At 40.6% G+C, this 26,811-nt stretch overlaps 1 protein-coding gene across 3 annotated transcripts in view; it reads left to right on the plus strand.

Annotated features, from left to right (window-relative positions):
* The window catches only part of DENND5A (DENN domain containing 5A), a 118,215-nt gene that overhangs the window by 66,107 nt on the left and 25,297 nt on the right, over nucleotides 1-26,811 (plus strand). For all 3 annotated transcript variants that reach the window (XM_021675138.2, XM_021675140.2, XM_021675141.2), the window contains 6 exons: nucleotides 7,911-8,228; nucleotides 9,609-9,824; nucleotides 10,295-10,529; nucleotides 20,921-21,071; nucleotides 21,737-21,830; nucleotides 25,779-25,910. In XM_021675138.2, the coding sequence (XP_021530813.1) occupies nucleotides 7,911-8,228; nucleotides 9,609-9,824; nucleotides 10,295-10,529; nucleotides 20,921-21,071; nucleotides 21,737-21,830; nucleotides 25,779-25,910 (1,146 nt within the window). The remainder of the gene's footprint in view (nucleotides 1-7,910; nucleotides 8,229-9,608; nucleotides 9,825-10,294; nucleotides 10,530-20,920; nucleotides 21,072-21,736; nucleotides 21,831-25,778; nucleotides 25,911-26,811) is intronic.

The raw sequence follows: 26,811 nt of genomic DNA on the forward strand, positions 1-26,811 counted from the left end.
GCCTGATAAATTGGATTTTCTAAATGAAGAAAAAAAATCTTAAAGATAAAAACTGAAGACATGTATAACATATATAGCCTACAAAGAGTTAATATCAAGAGATTATAAAGAACTGCAAGTCAATAAGAAGATGATAAGCAACCCAATGGAAATGGCATATGATATGAACAGGCACTGCATAAAAAATAAACATTTCTTAATTTCGCTTAATTTCTTAGGGAAGTGAAATCAAATACACTATACAATGCTCATCCGGGCAAAATTCAAGAAGTGTTAAAATACCAAATTTTAGGAGGGATTTGGAGCATTAGGATCACTTTAGTTTGCTAGTTAAAATGTAAATTGTTGCAGCCACTTTGGAATATAGCTAGGCATCATTTCATTTTCTAAAGTGGGATATTTGCATACCTTGCAACGCTGCGGTTCTACTCCTAGGATATACCCATATATAAAATCTTGCAGGAGTCCAAGAAAGCGTGGATGACAATCAGTGTAAATACAGTAAACAAAAGACAACTCAAATGTCTTTTTATTTTCACTCTTGTTGCCCAAGCTGGAGTGTAATGGTGTGATCTCAGCTCACTGTAACCTCTGCCTCCCAGGTTCAAGTGATTCTCCTGCCTCAGGCTCCTGAGGAGCTGGGATTACAGGTGCGCGCCACCACACTCAGCTAATTTTTTGTATTTTTTTTTTTTTTTAAGTAGAAACAGGGTTCCACCATGTTAGCTAGGCTGATCTTGAACTCCTGACCTCAGGTGATTACTCACCTTGGCCTCCCATTACAGGCATGAGCCACCATGCACAGCCTATTTTTTTTTTTTTTTTTTTTTTTTTGAGACAGAGTTTCACTTTTGTTGCCCAGGCTGGAGTGTAATGACGCAGTCTCAGCTTACTGCAACCTTTGCCTCTTGGGTGCAAGTGATTCCCCTGCCTCAGCCTCCCAAGTAGCTGGGATTACAGGCACCTGCCACCACGTCCAGCTAATTTTTGTATTTTTAGTAGAGACGGGGTTTCACCATGTTGGCCAGGCTGGTCTCAAACTCCTGACCTGAGGTGATTTGCCCACCTCGTCCTCCCACAGTGCTGGGATTACGGACATGAGCCACTGCGCTTGGCCTCAAATGTCTTTTACTAGGAAAACTGATCAATACATTATGTTATGTTCATATGGAATATTATAGAACAGTGAAAATGAAGTATAGCTACACAAAACAAAATGGCTGAATCTCAACCTAATGTTGATTGAAGTTACTACCAAAAGACCACTTAGGGAATGATAATCCTTGTATAAAATTTAAAAACCTGGCTGGGCATGGTGGCTCACACCTGATCTCACCCAGTATTTTGGGAAGCTGATGTGGGAGGATTGCTTGTGGCCAGGAGTTCAAGACCAGCCTGGGCAACAAAGCGACACTCTGTCTCTACTACAATAACAACAACAACAGTTAGCCAGGTGTGATGGTGTGTGCCTATAGTCCGAGCTACTTGGGAGCCCAGGAGGTCAAGGCTGTGGTGAGCTATGATTGTGCCACTGCACTCCAGACTAGGCAACAGAGCAAGACTGTCTCAAACAAACAACAACAAAAAAAGTTGAGAACCTATATAAAATTAAACAAATGTAAAAATTTAAAGGCATACATATATATGCAATAAATTAAAAATCAAAACGAGGGTGGGCAGGGTGGCTCACACCTGAAGTGATCACCTGAGGTCGGGAGTTTGAAACCAGCCTGACCAACACGGAGAAACCCTGTCTCTACTAAAAATACAAAATTAACTGGGCATGGTGGTGCATGCCTGTAATCTCTGCTACTTGGGAGGCTTAGGCAGGAGAATCGCTTGAAACTGGGAGGCGGAGGTTGCGGTGAGCTGAGATTGTGCCATTGCAGTCCAGCCTGGGCAACAAGAGTGAAACTCCATCTCAAAAAAAAAAAAAAAATCAAAAGGCAAAAAGATAATAAATGTAGAATTCCAGTTAGTGATTACCTAGGATCAGGAATTTGTAGGTTGGGTTGGGCATGGTGTCTCATGCCTGTAATCCCAGCACTTTGGGAGGCTGAGGCTGGTGGATAACTTCAGGTCACGAGTTTGAGACCAGTCTGGTCAATGTGGTGAAACCCTGTCTCTACTAAAAATACAAAAATTAGCCAGGTATGCTGGCATGTGCCTGTAGTTGCAGCCACTTGGGAGGCAGGGGCAGGATAATTGTTTGAACCTGGGAAGTGGAGGTTGCAGTGAGCCAAGATCATGCCATTGCACTTCAGCCTGGACGTCTCAGTAAGACTCCATCTGAAAAAAAAAAAAAAAAAAAAAAAAGTGTAGGTTGCGGTGGGGGTCAGATTGGGGAAGAGCACATAGGTAGATAAAATTACTGGCAATGTTCTGATTCTTGGGTTGGGCTGGGAAAAAAAAACTATCTCTAAGTTTCTCTGTAGAAAGTTATGAGTTTATATTCTCAATAACAATGTATGCAATTTTTGTGTCCTAGTAACTATGTCAGCATTGGACATTATATATCTTTAAAATCTTTGCCATTCCAGTAAGGTAAAACATATTTTGTTTGCATTTTCCTGGTTCAATTGAAATTGAACATAATTTCATATATTTGAAGTTAATCTATTCTGTTTGCCTTGCATATCCTATTTTCATTTTTAAGTTGGGCTAATTATCTTTGTCTTAATGGTTTCTTTGGTTATGAACTTTTTACATGTTATATATAAAAATTGTTCCCTAGATTGTTTCATCTTTTAATTTTTTTTTTTTAAAGAGACGGGCTTGCCAGGCGTGGTGGCTTACGCCTATAATCTCAGCACTTTGGGTGCAAGACCAGCCTGACCAACATGGAGAAACCCCATCTCCACTAAAAATACAAAATTAGCTGGGCATGGTGGCACATGCCTGTAATCCCAGCTACTCGGAAATCTGAGGCAGGAGAATCGCTTGAACCCGGGAGGCGGAAGTTGCACTGAGCCGAGATCGCACCATTGCACTCCAGGCTGGGCAACAAGAGCAAAACTCTGTCTCAAAAAAAAAAAAAAAAAGATACGGGGTCTTGCTATGTTCCCCAGGCTGATCTCAAACTCCTGGTCTCAAGTGATCCTCCCAACTCAGCTTTCTAAAACTCTGGGATTACAGGTACAAGCCAACATGCCTAGAATATCTTTTAATTTTTTTTATGGCAGTATTTATCTTTATGGTTCTAGCCTTGTATAAAGTTCAGGAAGCCTCACTCCACCCTCAGGCAGTATAGTCATCTTTTATATTTTATTTTTAAATTTTATCTATTTATTTTTTTTGAAACCGAGTCTTGCTTCATTGCCAAGGCTGGAGTGCAGTCGTGCGATCTCAGCTCATTGTAACCTCCACCTCTCAGAATTCCTTGATTCTCCTGCCTCAGCCTCCCGAGTAGCTGGGATAGGCTGGTTTCAAACTCCTGACCTCAAGTGATTTGCCTATCTTGGCCTCCCAAAGTGCTGGGATTACAGGTGTGAGCCACCGCGCCCCGCCCGCATCCATTATTATTCAACAATCATCAACTCATGGCTACTCCTTTGTGTATATCCTTCATTCCACCTACTGGGTTCTTTTTCTTTTTCTTCTTCTTTTTTATTTTTTTTATTCTTATATATTTTTTTAAATCCACTTTTTATTTCTCTTCTTAAATACTGGATTATTTTAAAGCAAATCTTACACAGCATTATTATGCCATCCAGATATATTCAGTATGTACCTCTAATAGACAATGACCCTTTTTTTTTTTTTTTTTTTTTCGAGACAGGGTCTCACTTTGTTGGCCAGACTGGAGTGCAGTGGCGCAATTATAGCTCATTGCAGTCTTGAAGTCCTGTGCTCAAGCAGTCCTCCTCAGCCTTCCAAGTAGCTGGGATTATAGGCGTGTGCTACCATACCCAGCTACTTTTAAAATTTTTAGTAGAGATGAGGTCTCGCTATGGTGCCTAGGCTGGTCTTGAGCTCTGGACTCAAGCCATCCTCCCGCTTCATGCTCCCAAAGTGCCGAAATTGCAGATGTGAGCTACCGTGCTTGGCCCGTAGGACTATTTTTAAAACATAAAAGTAGCTTTTAAAAAAATTTAAATTTTCAATATCTCTCAATATTTATGTATTTATTTATTTGAAACAGAGTCTTGGTCTGTCATCCAGGCTGGACTGCAGTGACATGATCTCAGCTCACTGCAACATCTGTCTCCTGGTTTCAGGTGATTCTTATGCCTCAGCCTCCAGAGTAGCTGAGATTACAGGTGTGTGCTGTCACGCCTGGCTAATTTTTGTATTTTTAGTAGAGACAGAGTTTTGACATGTTGACCAGGCTGGTCTTGAACTCCTGGCCTCAAGTGATCCACCCGATTCAGCCTCCCAAAGTGCTGGGATTGCAGGCATGAGCTGCCATGCCTGGCCTCAAATTTTATTTTTGAGTATAGTATTATGTTAACCTTTTTATTTATTTATTTTTGAGACTGCATTTCACTCTTGTTGCCCAGGCTGGAGTGCAATGGTGCAATCTCGACTCACTGCAACCTCTGCCTCTCGGTTCAAGCGATTCTCCTGCCTCAGCCTTACCAGTAGCTGGGATTACAGGGATGTGCCATCATACCTGGCTAATTTTGTACTTTCAGTAGAGACAGGGTTTCTCCATGTTGGTCAGGCTAGTCTCGAACTCCTGACCTCAGGTGATCCGCCTGCCTCGGCCTCCCAAAGTGCTGGGATTACAGGCATGAGCCACTGTGCCCAGCCTATGTTAACCTTTTTAAATGGACAGCATTTGTCCCCAAAACATTTGTTGAATAATTCATCTACAATGCATGAGTCTTGGCATTAGGCCATTCTAACATTGCTATAAAGAAATACCTGCTACTGGATAATTTTTAAAGAAAAGAGGTTTAATTAGCTCATTGCGGGGTGGGTAGAGGTCAGGAGGTGGCATAGATCTTGTGAGAATTCACTACCACAAAGACAGCACCAAGCCATGAGGTATCCACCCCCATGACCCAAACACCTCCCACCCCGCCCCACCTCCAGCATCGAAATTACAATTCAGTATGAGATTTGGGCAGGGACAGATATTCAGACTATCAGGTCTGTTCAAGACCTTTTCTAGTGGATTATTGTTTTTGTTTATTTTAGAATCTAGTAAGGGAAGTCTCCCTTCAATTTTCTTGGCTATTTTTTTCTTTTATTCTTCCAGATAAAATTCAGAATTAGTTATGAGATAACACGTTAAAAAAAATCTTGCTGAGATTTTGGGAATATTTACATTAAATTAACAAATAAATTTGGGATTAGCATCTTTTCATTATGGATTTTTCTATCCATTAATGTATATATGTCATTCAGATTGTATATTTCACAATGATTATAACAATGTTGATTAACATTTATTATATACTCTGTGCCTGGCACTGTGCTAAATCTTTGACATTTATTGTCATATAATCCTCAAAACAAATCTGTGACATAGGTAATATTATCCCTGTTACATGAATGGAACAGAAACACCCTTAAGCATTTAATATTGTACTGCAGTGAGGGAAATATTGTCTTGGCTAGCACAGGTTCATGAGTATAAGATAAATATACAAAAATGAAAGGTGTTTGTAATTTATAGCTGCAAGAACATTCCAACAGTGCCAAAAACTACAAAGTATTTAAATATATATGTATATACACATATTGTTATTGACACATAATTATACATGTTACAGGGTACAGTATATTTCAGTACATGTGTAATGATCAAATGGGGGTAATTAGCATATCCATCATCTCAAATCTTTTTCATTTCTTTGTATTAGTAACATTCAAAATCCTCTCTTCTAGCTAGTTGAAAAAATACACAAATTTTTTTGACTGTAGTCACCCTACAGTGCTATATAGAACACTAGAACTTATTCCTCCTAACTATAATTTTGTATTGGATAATCAATCTCTTTCTATTCCTCTTTCTTGCTACCCTTCCCAGTCTCTGTTAACCACTATTTTTCTCTGTACTTCAGTGAGATCAACATCTTTAGCTTCAACATACAAGTGAAAACGTGGTATTTATCTGTCTGTGCCTAGCTTATTTCACTTAACACAGTGTCCTCCAGGCTCATCCATATTGCCGTGATTGACAGGATTTCATTCATTTTTATGGTGGAATAGTATCCCCTCATTAAACTATATTTAAGTTAAATGTACAAGACCTCTAAAGAGGAGAAAAGTAGATGGTTAAGAGCTTAAGCATATGACTGAAGTCAGGGTAGCTGAGTTCAAATCCCAGGTCTACTAGTTAATAGCTGTGTGACTTTTGACATGTTACTTAATCTCTCTGTGTCAGTTTTGTCTGTAAAATAGAGATAGTACACATTATCGTGGGCTTTTTTTGTTAGGTTTTTTCTTTTTTTTTTTTGAGACAGAGTCTCACTCTGTTGCTCAGGCTGGAGTGCAGTGGCGCGATCTCGGCTCACTGCAACCTCCGCCTCCCAGTTTCAAGTGATTCTTCTGCCTCAGCCTCCCGAGTAGCTGGGATTACAGGCACCCACCACCATGCCTGGGTAATTTTTTGTATTTTTAGTAGAGATGGAATTTCACCATGTTAGCCAGGATGGTCTTGATTTCCTGATCTCATGATCTGCCTGCCTCAGCCTCCCAAAGTGCTGGGATTACAGGTGTGAGCCACTGCGCCCGGACCTTGTTGGTTTGTTTTTTGAGAGGGAGTCTCACTCGGGTCGGAATGCAGTGCCACAATATCGGCTTACTGCAACCTCTGCCTCCCAGGTTCAAGCAGCTCTCCTGCCTCAGCCTCTCAAGTAGCTGGAATTACAGGTGCCTGTCACCATGCCTTGCTACTTTTTGTATTTTTAGAAGAGATGGCGTTTTATCATGTTGGCCAGTCTGGTCTTGAACCCCTGACCTGAGGTGATCCACCCACCTTGGCCTCCCAAAGTGCTGGGATTACAAGTATGAGCCACTGCTCCTGGCCCCTAAATTGTTGTTTGTTAATCCAGATTATCTACTTCATCAGCAGTGTATGAGCACTATTTCTTTACATTCTCTCAGACGCTATTTTAAATCCAGAAGGAAGCACAGAAAGAATAAAGATTGCCATCAAACCTTACAAATTAGGACTAAGGCTCAGAAAGAGATAATGTTATATCCAGGGTCATATAGGGAGATCATAACAGAGTCAAATCTGGAACTTAGACTTTTTGAACTCACTCCTAGGGTTCTTTTCACTGAGTGTAGAATTCACAAATTCACCAGACATTTATTTTTTATTTTTTGAGACAGTCTCTGTCATCCAGGCTGGAGTGTAGTGGTGTGATCACGGCTCACTGCAGCCTCGGCTTCTTGGGCTCAGGTGATCCTCTCACCTCAGCATCTCAAGTAGCTGGGACTGTAGGTGCATGCCATCACCCCTGGCTAATTTTTGCATTTTTTTGTAGGGAAAGGATTTTTCCACATTGCCCAGACTGGTCTTGAACTCCTGGGTTCAAGTGATCTGCCCTTCTCAGCCTCCCAAAGTGTTGGCATTGCAGACGTGAGCCACTGTGCCTAGGCTTTACCAAACATTTAATGAGCATTTACCATGTGTGAAACTTTCGTGTTGATGCTTGACGTCTATGACATTGTAAAATCCTTACCTACATAAATCGTTTATCTCTTTATCTCCATTTTATAGCTAAGCAAATACAATCAGAAAGGTTGTAACTTTCCTAAGGTCACGCAACCAGAATATGGCAGGGTAGGATTGGAACTCAGGTCTATCTTATTTCTGAGCCCCATCTTCTTTATACCATATCTCAAATATAGCCATTTCAGTTGTTCTGTCTTTCCCCTTGTTCACTAACCTTTCTAAAACTTCCATAATGCTCTGGAGTTAGTCACACTTCTCATCCTGTTTTGACTTCCAGGCTAACCTCTGCTTTGTGGACATTGACAACCACTTCATTGAGCTGCCAGAGGACTTGCCACAGTTTCCCAACAAATTAGAGTTTGTCCAGGAAGTCTCTGAGATTCTTATGGCATTTGGAATTCCCCCTGAAGGGAATCTTCATTGCAGTGAGAGTGCCTTCAAGCTGAAGAGGCTTCGGGCCTCTGAGCTTGTCTCAGACAAGAGGAATGGGAACATTGCTGGCTCCCCTTTGCATTCCTACGAGCTTCTTAAGGAGAACGAAACTATTGCCCGGCTCCAAGCCTTGGTCAAGAGGACTGGGGTAAGCCTGGAAAAGGTAAGATGTGTATATGAGTCTGTGTGATCTGTGCTAGGGTGCTGTCCTGGTGAAGTAAGGTATGGGATGAGAAAGCACCCAGTTCTAGACAACTCATATTTTTGAGCGGTGAAAGAATGCTCTGTATGGAGGACTCTGAATTCCATCTGGCAGATGTTATCCTAGTAAATGCTACTTTAATCTAAATCTGGGTAGCTTCTCTCTTGAACATCAAGGAGAGTCTGCAGTCATTCTTTGTGAACAATACAGCAGAGTGATTGGAGAGAGCATGGTAGTAATTTTAGTGTTCAGACCTCTTATTTTTTTAGAGAGTTCTTACTCTGGCACTCAGGCTGGTATATGGTGGCACAGTCATGGCTCACTGCAGCCTCGATCTCCTGGGCTCAGGTGATCCTCCTGCCTCAGCCTCCCAAGTAGCTGGGACCACAGGTACATGCCATCACACCCAATTAATTTTTTTTTTAATTGCTTGTAGAGACAGGGTCTCACTATGTTGCCCAGCTAGTCTCAAACTCTTGGGCTCAAGCAGTCTGCCACCCCTGGCCTCCCAAAGTGGTGGGATTATGAGTGTGAGCCACCATGCAAGGCCCAGACCTCTTTTAGACCCTTTGAGCTTCACAGCAACGTAAGGCATATAAAACATGTATTAACTGTTTTATAGCCAAACAGACCAAGGCTCAGAGAGCCTAAGTGTTTTGCCTATTAAATGCCAAGTATGTTGCTGAGCTCAGTATAGAATCTTGTCCTCTTGAGTTCTCACTGTTAAATTACTTTTGTAAGTTACATGTAAACCAGCGGGTCAGTGTAATCTTGTTGGGCTGTTTGTTAGTGAAATATTTCATTTTTCTGATTTAGTAGAGCAGATTTGTTTTGCTTAGTAGAGCAGATACTTTTCAAAAATCATGGGTAGTTAAAGAGGAGCAGAGAAATATTTGGTGAGATTAAAAAGGTTTTTTGGAGAAAGAAGGAAAGATGAGGGAAAAATAAAAAAACCAAGAGAGCCAGAATTTTTTCTAGGTCGTCAGAATTGTTGCCTTGTTAAATTGATCTCCCACATTTCTTCCTTTCTCCCTGACCTTTGAGGTAATTAGCACCTCTTCTTTCATGGCAGAATCTCTCTCAGCCCATAAAGATTTTATCTCTACTTTCATTGAGTTGTTGGATATCTTTAAGTGAAACTCCCTTTATCTCTCTTCCATGTCTGAGTCCCTTTCCTTTTTTTTATTTTATTTTTTCCAGTTTTTCCTCTTTCATTCTCTATTTGCTGCTAAGTAAATGACTACTGGAAAAAAAAATCAGATTAAAAAAATCAGGAATTGGATTCCTTGGGATAAAAGGAAAAAAGTGGTGTGTTCCCAACTGCTTTTTCTTTTTTTGTAGTTGGAAGTGCGTGAAGACCCCAGCTGCAATAAGGATCTCAAAGTTCAGTGTGAAGAAGAAGAACTCAGGATTTACCAGCTAAACATTCAGATCCGGGAAGTTTTTGCAAATCGTTTCACTCAGATGTTTGCAGATTATGAGGTGTTTGTCATCCAGCCCAGCCAGGATAAGGAATCCTGGTTTACCAACAGGGAGCAGATGCAAAACTTTGATAAAGTGAGTGTAATCCTGCTTGGGAGGTGGTGAGGAATGAGAACTTGCCAGTTATGTCTTGAAGAAGTAATGGAAAATGAGTTTTTCTTTTATTATATGCTGGAAACAAGTTTATGGTCCATTTAATGTTGATAAAATGGGCCTTGTTGCTTAAGAACAGATGTGCTGATTATTATTATCAGATGATTTCCCTTCAGCCAAAGGGATCTCTTAAAGCAAAGATATACGTGTAGATTGAACATCAGAATTCTGGGAAGATTGGTTGACTCAGTAGGTTATCCAAGTGAGTTTGTCCCAGTGTCAAAGTTTCAAGATATCTGAACTTATATGAATGTTTTTTTAAGTAGAGATTTTGCAGCTTGCTTTTCTGAAAGACCTAGGCAGCTCCAAAGAACAATTAACCTACTGAGTCCTTTGGCACATTGACATTACCCTTTTCCCTGTCAATTACTGCTTCTTTTTGGTCCCACCAGGCATCTTTTCTGTCAGATCAGCCTGAGCCCTACCTGCCCTTCCTCTCAAGATTCCTGGAGACCCAGATGTTTGCATCTTTCATTGACAACAAAATCATGTGTCATGATGATGATGATAAAGACCCTGTGCTCCGAGTATTTGATTCCCGAGTTGACAAGATCAGGCTGTTGAATGTTCGGACACCTACTCTCCGTACATCCATGTACCAGAAGTGTACCACTGTAGATGAAGCAGGTAAGGCCTCCTTGGAACCGTGCATTCTAGCCTGCTGGATTATGTCACTAACATGTCCCTTTTCCTGAATATGCCAGCCTCTTTTTCTGATTCTGCCTTACGTATGTGGTTCCCATTTCCTGCAATGTTCTTTCTTGCTTTTTTTTGCCTGGCAGTCTTCTCATCCTTTTAACACTGTCAGTTAAGACTGAATCTCATTGTATGTGATAGAGACCCTAATCAGCAGTGGGTTAAACAAATAGGGGGTTATTTTTCTTATATTAGCAAGAGGTACAGAATTAGTCCTTGCTTGTGTTGGCTCAGCTGCTCAACAATGTAATCAAGAACTGAGATTCTGTCTTTTTATTTGGTGAATCCTTAGCATGTTGACTTTTATGGTCATACTGTTGCCTCGCTTTTTTTAAATTAAGGATTTCAATGAAAGCCTCATGGTTACAGAAGCTCTTTCTTTTCTGCCCTTTTGTATGTGTGTGTGTGTGTCAGGGTCTCTCTCCAGGCTAAAATGCAGTGGTGTGAACATAGGTCACTACAACTTTGAATTCTTGGGCTCAAGTGATTGTCTTGCCTCAGCCTCCCAAGCAGCTAGGACTATAGGCATGTGCTCCCATGCCTGGCTAATTAAAAAAAAAAGTTTTGTAGAGACAAGGTTTTGCTGTGTTGCTCAGTCTGGTCTCAAACTTTTGCGCTCAAGTGATCCTTCTGCCTTGGCCTCCCAAAGTGTTGGCATTACATGTATGCATCACTACACCCAGTCCCAGAAGCTTTTCATATTCACATTCAAGGCAAGAAGAGGAGAAGATTGATGCCAGCTACATTCGCCATCCCACCTTTTTTTTTTTTTTGAAATAGAGTCTTACTCTGTTGCCTAGGCTGGAGTGCAGTGGTGTGGTTATGGCTCACCACAGCCTTGACTTCCCAGGCTCAAGCAATTCTCCCACCTCAGCCTCCCAAGTAGCTGGGACTGCACACACCTGACTAATTTTTTGTGTTTTGTAGAGACAGAGTTTCGCCATGTTGCCCAGGCTGGTGTCAAACTCTTGGGCTCAAGCAGTCCTCCCACCTTTGCATTCCAAAGTGCTAGGATTACAGGTGTGAGCCACTGTGCCCGGCCTATTTTCCCACTTTTATCAGAAAGCAAAAGCTTTCCCAGAAATTTCTAACAACTTTCATTATCTCATAGGCCAGAATCATATTATATGACCACCCTCAAGTGTATGGGAGGCTGTGAAAGTGAACATTGAACTGGGTATAATGCTACCCTGAACAGTATCAAGGTTCTATAAGCAAGAAAGAAAGGGTGAATAATTATGAGTAAGCAGCTGATAGTATTTGTCACAAAAACCTAGCAGATATGTTTCCTTCTCTGTGAAGCCTTCTCTGATTCCCCCAGACTGAGTCAGTTGATTCTTCCTCTGTGTTCCTGTAGTGCTTTGTGCTTGCTTCTACTCACTTATCTCTACTTTTACTAGCTATCATTATTAGAGAACAACTTAAGGGCAAAGACTGTATTTACTTATTTTCTTCCCCCCATTCTTCTAGCATTGTGTCAGCATGTAGGGATATTTTTATCTACACAAATGATTGAACACATCCTTTTCTTTAGAGGGCTCATCCATATCAGCTTAGCTAGAGAATAGTTTCTCTATTATAGAGAATAGCTTGAAGTGTTAGATTAAGTAGTGTGTTTACTTCCTGCGGGATGTTCAGTGTCCTTTTTAAGGCATTTTAATTTATTTTGATTATTTATTTACTGCATTTTATAACTACCTACTAAATGCCGAACATATGGCAAGTCTTCAAGAAATATTTGTCACATGAATGAATATGCCAGTTGCTAGGCTTTGAAGATATAACTGGTAACAGTTTAGACAAAGTCTTACATTCCCTTACACTTTCTAGTCTCTCTTTACCTTTCTGCTCCTGTTGCAGGACCCTCATTAAGATGACAGTCCTTTTGGTAAAGGCTTGAGGACATGTTGTCCATGCAGTTAGACTACTTTAACTCAGTTAGAACATAGGTTCCTGAACTCTGCCTAAGGCTTTGGATCTGGGCAGCTTGATGGAGATTTTTACAGGACTCTGGTTTAAAGAACCACCTCCCAAACCATTGTTTAAATCAAGACTTCTTATTTTTCATCTTGTGCTACACTTGAAAATGATAATATTTGTATATGGCACACTAGGAAGAGTCTGCTTATAGCCAGAGACTATAAAGCCAGAGGCTCTAGTCACTTGAAATCCTGTACATCTGCCACAAGGGTTGAGGAGTCTCAGCCCATCCTTAATTTATTTGTTGAACACTAAACGCTGCAGCCTACAGATATCAAGTACTGTGATCTCACTTGTAGCCATTACATAGTCTAATGGACCTCTTAGAATATGGTGTTTGGAGGCTGGTCATAATGGCTCACGCCTGTAATCCTAACACTTTGGGAAGCTGAGGTGGGCGGATCACTTGAGGTCAGGAGTTTGAGACCAGCTTGGCCAACATGGTGAAACCCTGTCTCCACTACAAATAAATAAATAAAAAAAGCTGGGTGTGGTGGTGCACACCTGTGGTCCCAGCTACTTGGGAGGCTGAGGTAGGATAACTGCTTGAACCTGAGAGGCAGAGCAGTGAGCTGAGGTTGTGCCACTGCACTTCAGCCTGAGTTGATGGCAAGACTCTGTCTGAAAAAAAAAAAGAAGAAAGAAGAGGGAGAATATGGGGTTTGGAATGTAGGAGGAAGGGTTAACTAAGCCTCATTCATATGACTCATTTCAGAAAAATGGATATCACAGAGACTCTTATATGGTCTGCACTATATGGTCTGCACCCAGGAATCATGGGACTATCTTTGCTATTGGTATATCCCTTAGGTATATACCAGAGGCATGTACTTCAAGTATACTAGATCAGGGTTCTTGCAACTGGCCCCAGAACCCTAGCCTAGAGGAGTAGTTCAACCATCTTATCCCATCCCATATTGGACATCTCAGCTTCTTTAGCCAGTCTGATTGTAGAATCATGCTAACATAACTATAAAGGGATTTTGGAGACCCTTTAAAAATGTTACAATAAAAAACAGTACAATGTTACAATTAGAAGAGATGTTGATAGCAATTGACTCTGCCCACTCACCCTACCCACCAATTTTACAGATAAAAATGTTCCTTTGGTTCACAACTGTATCCACAATGCCTGGCACATTTTGAACATTTAATATGTTCTATTGAATGAGAGTAAAGATTGGGGGAAGTGAGGGAGGCTCAAAGACATGACTTGACAACATAAGATACCCAGCAAGGCCCAAAGACAGATGTTTTTACATGACTCTGGAAAATACCAGGAGAGAGCTGGGTGTGGTGGCTTACACCTGTAACCAACAATTTGGGAGGCCGAGGCAGGTGGATTGCTTGAGCTCAGGAGTTTAAGACTAGCCTGGACAACATGGCGAAACCCTGTTTCTACAAAAAAATACAAAAACTAGCTGGATGTGGTAGCATGAACCTGTAGTCCCACCTACTTGGGAGGCTGAGGTGGTAGTTTTGCTTGAGCCCAGGAGGTCAAGGCCACAGAGAGCTATGATTGCACCACTTGTATTCCTCCAGCTTGGACAACAGAGTGAGACCCTGTTTCAAAAAACAAAGAGAGAGAGAGAGAAAGAAAAGGAAAGTTTTCAGACTCATGAGAGAGAAGAGAGAAAGAAAAGAAAAAAAGAAAAGAAAGCTGGGCGTTGTAGCTCACGCCTGTAATCTCAGTACTCTGGAGGCCAAGGTGGATGGATCACCTGAGGTCAGAAGTTCAAGACCAGCCTGGCCAAGATGATGGAACCCCATTTCTACTAAAAATACAAGAAGTTAGCTGAGCCTAGTGGTGGGCGCTTGTAATCCCAGCTGGGACAGGAGAATCACTTGAACCTGGGAGGCAGAGGTTGCAGTGAGCTGAGATTGCTCCACTGCACTCCAGCCTGGGCAGCAAGAGGAAAATGCCATCTCAAAAACAAACAAACAAACAAAAAACACAAAGAGGGGAGGGGCGGGAGGGAGTTTTCTTATGCCCCTTTGTAATACCTTCTTCCTGTTCTCTCCCCACTCTCTTCTCCAATCCCCAGGCAACCACTGATATAATTTTTGTTGCCACAGTTTGCCTTTCCAAGAATTTTATGTAAATAGAATCATAGTATGGTACTTTTTTTAAAGTCTGGATTCTTTTACCCAGCATAGTTATTTTTATATTCATTCATGTTCCTTTTTATTTTTGAATAGTATTCCATTGTATGAATATTACCACAGTGTATCTATTTAACTATTGATGGGCATTTGGTCTGTGAATATTTGTGTACAGATACTTTGTATAGACATAAGTTTTCTTTTTCCTTGGGTAATACCTAGGAGTGGAATGACTGGATTATATGATATCTGTATGTTATTATTATTATTATTTTTTTGAGATGGTGTCTTGTTCTGTTGCCCAGGCTAGAGTGTAGTGGTGTGATCTTAGCTCACTGCATCTTTCTCCTCTTGGGTTCAAGCAATTCTCTGCCTCAGCCTCCTGAGTGGCTGGGATTACAGGTGCCCACCACCACGCCTGGCTAATTTTTGTATTTTCAGTAGAGACATGGTTTCACCATGTTGGCCAGGCTGGTCTCAAACTCCTGACCTCAAGTGATCCACTTGCCTCGGTCTTTCAAAGTGATGGTATTACAGGCGTGAGCCACCACATGGGACCTTGTATGTTACTTTTTAAAGAAGCTGCCAGATTGTTTTCCAAAGTGATTGTACATTATATATTTTACATTCCCACTAGCAATGTATGAGAGTTCCACATCGTTGCCAACTTAGTATGGTCATTGTCTTCAATTTTAGGCATTTTAATAAGTGTGTAGTGGTATCTTACTGTGATTTTCATTTGTGTGTGCCTAATTTCTTTTACCACTGTCTTTTTGAGAACAAAGCCTTTTATTTTGATGAGGCCTAATTTATCAGTTGGATTATACTTTTATTGTGTCTAAGACATTTTTGACCTATCAAGGTCACATAGAGATTTTCCTCTGTATTTCCTTGTAGAAGTTTTAGTTTTAGGATTTACATTCATGTCTCTGATCCTTTTCAAGTTAATTTTGTAAGTAGTTTTAAGTTATGGGTCCATTTTTTTTTTTTTCATACAGATACCCATCTACTGAAAAGACCATCTGTTCTCTAATGAATTGCCTTTATGCTTTTGTCAAAATGTTATTAGTTTATATATGTGTTAGTCTACTTCTGGATTCTCTGTTCTGTTTCATTGATCTGTTATTTATACCAGTACCACACTGTCTTGATTACTGTAGCTTGCATTAAATGATTACTGTAGCTTATGTTAAATCTTGAAGTCAAGTAGTGTTAATCTTCTAACTTTGTTCTTCTTTTCAAAGTTGTTTTGGCTATTCTGTGTTCTTTGTATTTCCGTACATATTTAGAGTCAACTTGCCAACTTCTGCAAAGAAGCCTTCTGAGATTTTGAATGATATTTGACATCCTAACAATACTGAGTCTTCTGATCCATTAATGGCATATCTTTCCATTTATTTATGTCATCTTTAATTTCTCTCAACAGCATTATGTACTTTTCAGGGTACAGGTTTTATATGTCTTATCAGATTTTTCCTTAAGTAGTTCATGTTTTTTGGTGTATTGTAAATTGTTTTGTGTTACATAAATTTGGTGCTATTGTATTACTTCTTAATTTTAATTTCTGATTGTTCATTGCTAGTATATAGAACTATAATAGCATTTTGTATATTTGTATTATGTCCTGCAACCATACTAAACTTCCTGTTAATAGCTTTTTTGTACATCCATCAGATTTTCCCCATAGACAGTCATATTACCTGTGAATAATGATAGTCTTATTTTTCCTTTCCACCACCCTGGATGCCTTTTATTTCTTTTCCTTCCCCCACCGCCTTTTTTGTTGTTGTTGTTTATTACACGGGCTGGAACTTCTAGTACAAAGTCAAATAGAAATGGTGAGAGTGGGCATCTTATTCCTGACTTTAGGGATAAAGCACTTTTACCATAAAAATAATGTTATCTTTAAGTTTTTCATAGATAACTTTTGTCAGTTAAGGATGTCACTAGTTTGTTCAGAGTTTTTATCTGAGGCAGATGTTGAATTTTGTCAAATGCTTTTTCTGTATCCATTGAGATAATTATGTGGTTTTTAGCTTTAGTTTGTTAATATGGTGAATTATATTGATATTTTCTTTTTTTTTTTTTTTTTTTAAATGGTAATGGGGTCTCGCTCTCTTGCTCAGGCTAGAGTGCAGTGGTGTGGCCATGGTTTTCTGTAACTTTCAACTAGTGGGCTGAAGGGATCCTCTCGCGTTAGCTTCATGAGTACCTGGGACTATAGATGTGTGCTACCATGCCTGGCTAATTTTTAATTTTTTTTCTAAGAAAAGGAAAGAAATAACCTTCTTTATTCAGAGTAATATTCTTTACTGTCAAATCTATTTTGTCTGATATTAATAACTACTCCAGCTTTCTTTTTTTTTCTTTTTTCTTTCTTTCTTTTTGAGACAGAGTCTTACTCTGCCACCCAGGCTGGAGTGCAGTGGGGTGATCTCGGCTCACTGCAACTTCTGCCTCCCGTGTTCAAGTGATTCTCCTGCCTCAGCCTCCTGAGTAACTGGGATTACAGACATGCGCCGTCATGCCCAGCTAATTTTTGTATTTTTGGTAGAGAGGGGGCTTCACAATGTTGGCCAGTCTGGTCTTGAACTCCTGACCTCATAATCCACCCACCTTGGCCTCCCAAAGTGCAGCTTTCTTTTGACTAGGGCTAGTGTGGTATATCTTTTTCATTATTTTACCTTTTTTTTTTTTTCTTTTAATAGGAGTCTCACTCTGTTACCAGGCTGGAGTGCAGTGGCATGATCTTGGCTCACAGCAGCCTCTGCCCTCGGGTTCAAGTGATTCTCCTGTCTCAGCCTCCTGAATAGTTGGGATTACAGGCACGCGCCACCACACCCAGCTAAATTTTTTTGGATTTTTGGTAGAGATGGGGTTTCACCATGTTGGCCAGAATGGTCTCGATCTCTTGACCCTGTGATCTGTCTGCCTCAGCCTCCCAAAGTGCTGGGATTACAGGCATGAGCCACCTCACCCAGCCCATTATTTTACTTAAAATCTATTTGTGTCTTTATATTTAAATGGTGCTTATTGTAGGTAGCATGTGATTGGGTTTTGCATTTTTATCCAATTTGGCAGTTTCAGATTTTTAACTGAGGTCTTTAGACTGTGTACATTTAATGTGATTATTGGTATTGTGGGGTTTAAGCCTGTCATTTTTCTGTTTATTTTCTATTTGTCCATCTGTTCTTTGTTCCCTTTTCCTCTTTTTCTGCCCTCTTGTGTATTAATTGGATATTTTCAATTTTTTAATGATTTCATTTTATCTACTTTGTTGGCTTACTAGCTATAACTTGTGTTATTTTAGTAGTTGCTTTAGGATTTATAGTACACATTTAACTTATCACAGTCTACTTTTAAGTGATATAATATCACTTTCCACATAGTATAAGAGCTGTAGAGAACTGTCAGGTACAATCATGTGCACCCATAGTCCCAGCTGTTTGGGAGACTGAAGGGGGAGGATTGCCTGAGCCCAGGAGTTTGAGTTCAACTTGGATTACATAGTGAGACCCCATCTCTAAACAACAACAAAAAAGAACTTCACAAAACTCCATTTCCATTTCTCTCTTCCTAGCCTACGTGCTATTGTCATTTATTTTATTGTCATTTATTTTACTTTTACATAGGTCACAGGCCTCACACTACACAGTCATTTTTGTTTAAACAGTCAATTGCCTTTTAAAGAGATTTAAATAAAAAGTACAAAATATAATGCATTTGCTGTGTAGTTAGCATTTCTGGTGCTCTTCTTTCTATTCTGTAGATCCCTATTTCTATCTGGTATTATTTTCCTTCTGCCTGAAGGACTTCCTTTAACATTTCTTGTAGTGTAGATCTGCTCATGATAAATTATTTCAGCTTTTGTAATCCTTTTGTCTTTGAAAGGTATTTTCCCTGAGTATAGGTTAATAGTTTTTTCCTTTCAGTACTCTAAAGATGTTGCTCCAGGCCAGGAGTGGTGGCTCAGGCCTGTAATCCCAACATTTTGGGAGGTCCAGGCGGGTGGATCACTTTAAGGTCAGGAGTTTGAGACCAGCCTGGCCAACATGGTGAAACCCCATTTCTACTAAAAATACAAAAAAAAAAAAAAAAAAAAAAAAATTAGCCAGGCATGATAGCACGTGCTTGCAGTCCAAGCTACTCAGAGGCTGAGGCACAAGAATCCCTGATGGTGAAGGTTGTAATGAGCCAAGATTGCACCACTGCACTCTAGCCTGGGCGACAGAATGAGACCCTGTCTCAAAAAAAAAAAAAGATGTCACTCCTTTGTCTTCTCACTTTGTAATTAGTTCATTTTCATGCTGCTATGAAGAAATACCCAAGACCAGGTAATTTTTTAAGGACAGAGGTTTAATTGACTCAGTTCTGCATGGCTGTGGAGGCCTCAGGAAACTTATAAGTATGGTGGAAAGCACCTCTTCACAGCATAGCAGGAGAGAGAATAAGTGCCAGGAGGGCAAATGCCAGATGCTAATATAACCATCAGATCTCGTGAGAACTCACTCACTATCAGGGGAATAGCAGGAGGGAAACCACTCCTATGATTCAGTTACCTCCCACCAGGTCCCTCCCACCACATGTGGGGATTATTACAATTCGAGATGAGATTTGGGTGCAGACACAGAGCCAAACCATATCACACTTCCATTGTTTTCTGATAAGAAATCTACTGTCATCCTTAATTTTGATCTTCTCTATACAAAATGTCTATTTTCTCTAAGTGATTTTAAGATTTTCTTTTTATCACTGATTTTGAGCAATTTGATTATGATGTGGCTTGGTATGTTCCTTCATGATTCTTGTGCTTGCGGTTCATTGAGCTTTTCTCTCTCTGTGATTTCTTTGGGGTCATTTCTGTTGCTGTGGCTTTAAGCTCACTTATTTTTTTCTCCTGCATTTTTGAGTCTGCTTTTAACCCAGCCCATGTATTTTTCATCTCAGATATTATAGCTGTCATCTCTAGAAGTTTGTATTCCATGTTTCTAGTTTTTTTTGTTTTGTTTTGTTAAGAGACCAGGTTTTGCTCTGTTGCCCAGGCTGGAGTGCAGTGGTACAATTATAGCTCACCATAACCTTAAACTCCAGGGCTCAAGTGATCCTCTGGCCTTGGCCTCCTGAGTAGCTGGGAATACAGGTGTGTGCCACCATGTCTGGCTCATATTTTTTTATTTTTTGGAGATGGAGTCTCATTATGTTGCCCAGGCTGGTCTTGAAGTCCTGGCCTTAAATGATCCGCTCACCTTGGCCTCCCAAAGCACTGGGATTACAGGCATGAGCTACCAGGCCCAGCCTTTCTAGTTAATTTTTAAACAAATATTATAGTATGGCTATAATAACTGTTAATATCCTTGCCTGCTATGTCTAACATTTGTGTTAGTGTTTTTTTTTTTTTTTTTTCATTATATGTTGTATTGTCTGGCTTCTTTGCATGCCTGGTAATCTGATTAGATGCCAGACACTATGAATTTTACTATTTGAGTTCTGGACACTTCTGTATTCCTATAAATATTCTCAACATTTGTTCTGGGATGTAGTTAAGATACTTAGAAATAAGTTGATTTCTTTTTGTTTTCCTTTTAAGATTTCTTTGGCAGAACCAGAGAATCCTTTAGGCTGCGATTAATTCTCCACTACTGAGGCAAGGCCCTCTGAGTATTTTACTCAGTGCCCCATGGGTAATTAGATTTTCCAGTCTGGCAAGTGGAGACAGGCATTATTCCCAGCCGTATATGAGCATTTTGTATTGTTTCTTTTAATTCTTTCCGATGATTCTTTGTCTAGCCTTGAGTAGTTTCTTTACTTGCGTGAGCTGATCCGTTACCCTGCTGAATACCCTGCAGATCCCCTTGATTCTCTCTCTTCTCTGGTACCATTCATAGGAACTCTAGCCACTTTGGTCTCCTTAACTCAGGGAGTCCACCAGTCCACCTCGGCCTCCCTTCCCTGAGCTACAGCCTGGAAACTTTCTCTAGGTGATTAGCTGGGATAGTTGTAGGTGTTACTTCATTTGTTACCTGTTTCTCAGGGATTCCTGTCCTTCATTGCCTGATGTCCAGTGTTTTGAAATTTATCATTTTATATATTTTGCATGTGTTTTTTCCTATTAGGCAGGAGAGTAAAAAATTAGTCCCTTTTACTTCATCTTGGCTGGAAATGGAAGAGTAGCAGATTTTTTAAAAATGTTTAACTTAATTTGTGTATGTTTTTATGTGTATGTGTGTATTCTCATCCAGAGAAAGCAATTGAGCTGCGTCTGGCAAAAATTGATCATACTGCAATTCATCCACATTTACTTGACATGAAGATTGGACAAGGGAAATATGAGCCAGGCTTCTTCCCTAAGCTGCAGTCTGATGTACTTTCCACTGGGCCAGCCAGCAACAAGTGAGTCAACCCCAGGGATTCACTGATCCAACTCCCTCGGGTCATCTAGTTTCTGGGCCAGGGCTATTAGCCCCAGAAGACTTTGTAATTTTGTAAAGCACATATGGAGAAGACCCAAACTATCTAGGTTGTTCACTTGTTTGAACAAGAAAATACGTGGCAGACTATCTTTCAGTTCCTGACTCCACTATGCAGATTGGGATAGCTCTATATGTCCAGGACCTGCAAAAAGCTGCAGATGGGTTAAAATTACCTCATGCCTGGATCGAATTCAGTAGCAAGCTAGCATTGTCTTTAATAAATGGCAGTTGAAATAATCAGAACCTGAATTGAAAAGTAGATAAGCAGAATTACTCATTAGTTACTTTTGGAGATGACTGCATCAAAGCCTATATAGAGTTAAATGAGTATAGTTTTAGATCTCTATGTGAAGTGTTTGTAGATGTTTCAAGAGAGACATGTTCCCTGAGGGGTTATCTCTCTCGTGTCCAGTCACTCATCTTTAATCTGCTCTTCCTCAAGGTTTCTGAGCTGTCTCTGGTGACTTGTGTGTTATTTCCTGTGTCCAGCATTGGCCTTTAGTCATTCATGTTTTCTCCTATTAGTTGACCTTGTTTTTTAAGTGAGAGATTCTTAATTGCCTGCTTTGATTCTGATTGTATTAGGTGGACAAAAAGGAATGCCCCTGCCCAGTGGAGGCGGAAAGATCGGCAGAAGCAGCACACAGAACACCTGCGTCTAGATAATGACCAGAGAGAGGTAAGATACCTTAAGAATGAGAAAGATGACCTTGCTATCATGCTATGTACTTCTCTTTCTCATTTCCTGTTCTCTGGTCTGATTCAAATATCCCAGCAATGACATCACCCCATAAAGAAAGGTTAATAATAGGTCTAGTTCCTGATATCTGATGCTGGGCCTAGGTTATCACAAATCAGAATGTAGGATGTTTTGCAAATTGCAGCTAGCTACTAAACATGTTGTAATTACTCATGCATGATACTCCCTGGGGAGTTCAATAGGAACCTCAGAAGTTAAGACTCTGAAACTTGGGAGAAATCCTTTAAAAATTGGTGTGAGGGGGTGTGTGTGTGTGTGTGTGTGTGTGTGTGTGTGTGTGTGTAGGAAAGAAGTTAATTTTTTAAAATTCTTTTCTTTTTTTTTTTTTTGAGATGGAGCCTCGCTCTTTTCACCCAGGCTAGAGTGCAGTGGAGTGATCTCAGTTCACTGCAACCTCCACCTCTCGGGTTCAAGCGATTCTTCTGCCTTAGCCTCCCTAGTAGCTGCCTCAGCCTCCCTAGTACCTGCAATTACAGGTGCCACCACCACACCTGGCTAATTTTTGTATTTTTAGTAGAGACAGGGTTTCACCATGTTGGCCAGGCTCGTCTCAAACTCCTGATCTCAGGTTATCCGCCTGCCTCAGCCTCCCAAAGTGCTGGGATTACAGGTGTGAGCTACCGTGCCTGGCCCAGAAAGAAGTTAATTTTGTTAGCGTGTTTTCCCCTTACTGTTTCTTACTTTAAATAAAAATAGATAATCTTGACTTTTTTTTTCTCCAAAAGAGTAAAGGAGAGGAACATTATTATCAGGTACTTGGAAACCCAAGATTCTTGAATTTACTTCCTGAATCTTCATTGCTTATAAGCTGAGTTTCTCTCAGCTCTACTGTAACTTGCTTCTTAAGTTTCTAGTTATAAACCTCAAATTGTAGACCCTGCCTTACTTAGTTGCAAAGAAGTTGTGAAAATGGGTGTTAACTTCAGAAACCTATTTCAGTAACTTCTCTTTGAGAAAAGACCCTGTAATTTTTGTCTTGCACAGATAGAACCCAAGAAGGCATACTGTTTTCACGTGTCTGGCACCTCAGTGAATTAGAAAATAAGTAACGTATTTTCCCTTTGCTTTTTTTTTTTTAATGAATAGATTAAAATTTTAAGAATTTTCACCTGCTGATTTACAGGATACAGTTGCACTTAGATTTTTTTTTTTTTTGGTCAGAGTAGCATAAGGAATTTTGGTTATTTGTGTCATTTTAAAAGTCTGAGTCTTCCACCTAATTTCCTCATTACTATTTTCAGCAGTGTTTATTGACCTTTTTCTTGGTCAGAATCACTGAGTGTATTAGTCCATTTTCATGCTGCTGATAAAGACGTGCCCAAGACTGGGCAATTTACAAAAGAAAGATTTAATGGACTCACAGTTCTACATGGCTGGGGAGGCTTCACAATCATGGCAGAAGGCAAGGAGGAGCAAGTCACGTCTTACATGGATGATAGCAGGAAAAAGAGAGGGCTTGTACAGGGAAACTCCCCCTTATAAAACCATCAGATCTCATGAGACTTATTCACTATCTTGAGAATAGCACAGGAAAGACCCACCCCCATGACACAGTTACCTCCCCCTGGGTCCCTCCCACAACATGTGGGAATTTCGGGAACTACAATTCAAGATGAGATTTGGATGGGGACACACCCAAACTGTATCACTGAGATATCAAGGAATTCTTTGCTACAGCAAAAAAAGTGAGGTAAGCACTTTGCAATACAATGGTGACAAAAGAGGTCAGTCTTGTCTTCAGGGAATACCAGTTGATTAAGGGAGCAAAGTCAGGTATAAAGATAACTTCAGGAGAATAATCTTTTGAAATGACCATATGAGGGACAAACCAATATTTGATTACTGATTAGAGAAAGCGGAGGTTACTTCTACTTGGAGTCATCATCAACCAAGATGATTTGGAAGAGGAGCAAGCATCTCTTTCAGCTTCGGAGAATGATGGGATTGTTAGAGAAGCTTTTATGCTATTTTGAGATGGGGTCTTACTCTGTCACCCAGGTTGAAGTACAATGGTGTAATCTGGGCTCACTGCAGTCTCCACCTCCCAGGCTCAGGTGATCTCCTACCTCAGCCTCCTGAGTAGCTGGGACCACAGGTGCATGCCATCATGCCCGGCTAATTTCTTTTTTGTATTTTTGGTAGAGACAGGGTTTCTTCATGTTGCCTGGGATGGTCTTGAACTCCTAAGCTCAAGTAATCCACCTGCCTCAGCCCCCCAGAATGCTGGGATTACAGGCAAGAGCCATTGCTCCTGACTGTTTTTCTTTTTCTTTTTTTTTTTGGGACAGAGTCTCACTGTATCACCAGGCTAGAGTGCAGTGGTGCGATCTTGGCTCACTGCAGCCTCCGCCTCCTGGGTTCAAGTGATTCTCCTGCCTCAGCCTCCTGAGCAGCTGGGACTACAGGTGTGCACCACCACACCTGGCTAGTTTTTTGTATTTTAGTAGAGATGGGATTTCGCCATGTTGGCCAGAATGGTCTCGGTCTCCTGACCTCGTGATCCACCTGCCTCAGCCTCCCAAAGTGCCGGTATTACAGGTGTGAGCCACTGTGCCCTGCCTTTTTCTTTTTCATCTCCCTGGAGCTGTAAGAAGAACATTTCTAGTAGAGGACATGGTAAGGTCTAAAATTTGGAGTGTGATATGTAAAGGAGGCTGTGGGCAGAATATTTTGTAGGAGGAGGATATGGAGATAGCCAGCAAGTTAGGAGACAGGTAACAGCAGTCCAAGTAATAGTATTTGGACCCTAACCTTGGGGGTTGGTAGTAGAGAGAGATTAAGGGGCCATAAGATAAAATGGACAGAGTTATGCCACTGGAATAAGTATAGGGGAAGGGAGAAGGTTAGGGTAAAAATGTTGGTCATGAACCTACTGAGAGGATATCAGAGTGCATTTTACTTCATTGATGTGGGTTCTGTGTTAAAACAGACATATGCAGAATCACCAGCACATTATACAAAATAATTGCAATTGTTGAGTGTGCAATCCTATTTTCCAGGCCTTAATTTTATACTTTATGGTAGAAAGGGCAGATATCTTTGATATGGGCAGAGGAATTAAACTCCTGTCAGCTTGGTGGGGGAAATTATTTTCTCAGTGTTACTCAGAGATTTGAGATTTGCTGTAGCCATGTGTTTTTTGACTCTTTTTTTTTTTTTTTTTTTTTTTGGGGACACAGAGCCTTGCTCTGTTGCCCCGGCTGGAATGCAGTGGTGCTATCTCAGCTTACCACAATCTCCGCCTCCCAGGTTCAAGTGATTCTCCTGTCTCAGCTTCCTGAGTAGCTGGGACTACAGGTGCATGCTACCATGCCTGGCTAATTTTTGTATTTTTAGTAGCGATGGGGTTTACCATGTTGGCCAGGCTGGTCTCGAACTCCTGACTTCGTGACCTGCCTGCCTCGGCCTCCCAAAGTGCTGAGATTACAGGTGTGAGCCACTGCACCCCGCCTGACTCTTGTATCTTTTCATATACACATATATATTTTTTAAGAGATAGGGTTTCACCCTATTGGCCAGGCTAGTCTTGAACTCCTGACCTCAGATGATCCACCCACCTCAGCCTCCCAAAGTGCTGGGATTACAGGCGTGAGCCACTGTGCCCAGCAACTCTCGTATCTTTAAATCAAAGGTAATTATACTATTCAGGGAGTGTTTTACATCAGCTAAGACAGAAATCATTATATTATCTCAGTTTTTCCCTTTAATACAAGAATTAAATTAAAAATTTTTATTCCTATCTGAGCCTAGAAAAAGGCAGCTAAGAAAGTGTGAAAAAATAGTGCCCTCTTCAGTCACTTATCAGTACTGGTGACCTTTGGTTTATGTGCATGGACACAAAGGGTCTTATTTTTCTGTTTGATATAGAAGTACATCCAGGAAGCCAGGACTATGGGCAGCACCATCCGGCAGCCCAAACTGTCCAACCTTTCTCCATCAGTGATTGCCCAGACCAACTGGAAGTTTGTAGAGGGCTTGCTGAAGGAATGCCGCAATAAGGTAAGCTGTGGACACCTCTGTGTTTGTGTTTTTTCTGTTAGCAGCCAAGGTAAGACCAAGGATTGGCTTCAACCACTTCCTCTGTATTTTAAAAATACTGTTGGCTGGGTGTGGTGGCTCATGCCTCCCAACACTTTGGGAGGCCATGGCAGGAGAATTGCTTGAGCCCAGGCATTCAAGACCAACTTGAACAACATAGTGAGACCCTGTCTTTAGAAAAGTATTAAGATGGGCATGGTAGCACATGCCTATAGTCAGATACTTGGGAGGTTGAGGTGGGAGGATGGCTTGAGCCGGGGGTGTCAAGGCTACAGTGAGCTGTGATGGCACCACTGCATTCCTACCTAGGCAACAGAGCGAGACCCTGTCTTAAAAACAAAAAACAAAAAACATTAATGCAATGAGATAGTACTAATTTTAAGATCCTGTTAATTTGAAGTTAGGTATATTTGTTTTAAATAAAACATACCATTAATTGAGAGCATGCATGCTTTGCTTGATATAAACTTAATGTATATTCTATAAAAATAAACAAAAGAGTTGTTTTTAATTTAATAAGAAACATTTTTTTAATGGTGGCGTGTGCCTATAATCCCAGCTACTCAGGAGGCTGAGGCAGGAGAATTGCTTGAACCCAGGAGGCAGAGGTTGCGGTGAGCTGAGATCATGCCATTGCACTCCAGCCTGGGTAACAAGAGCGAAACTCCGTCTCAAAACAAAACAAAACAAAACAAAACATTTTTTTAGACAGGATCTCATTATATTGCCCAGGCTTGAACTCCTAGGCTCAAGTGATCCTCCTACCTCAGCTTCTCGAGTAGCTGGAGTTACAAGCATAGTTTTAAATTTTCGACATGTTACGATACTTTAAAATCAGACTAGTTTTCACTCTTACTTCAAC

The sequence above is a fragment of the Aotus nancymaae genome, unplaced genomic scaffold, assembly GCF_030222135.1.
Source record: "Aotus nancymaae isolate 86718 unplaced genomic scaffold, 86718_ANA_hifiasm-v0.15.2.pri h1tg000059l, whole genome shotgun sequence".
Taxonomy (NCBI): domain Eukaryota; kingdom Metazoa; phylum Chordata; class Mammalia; order Primates; family Aotidae; genus Aotus; species Aotus nancymaae.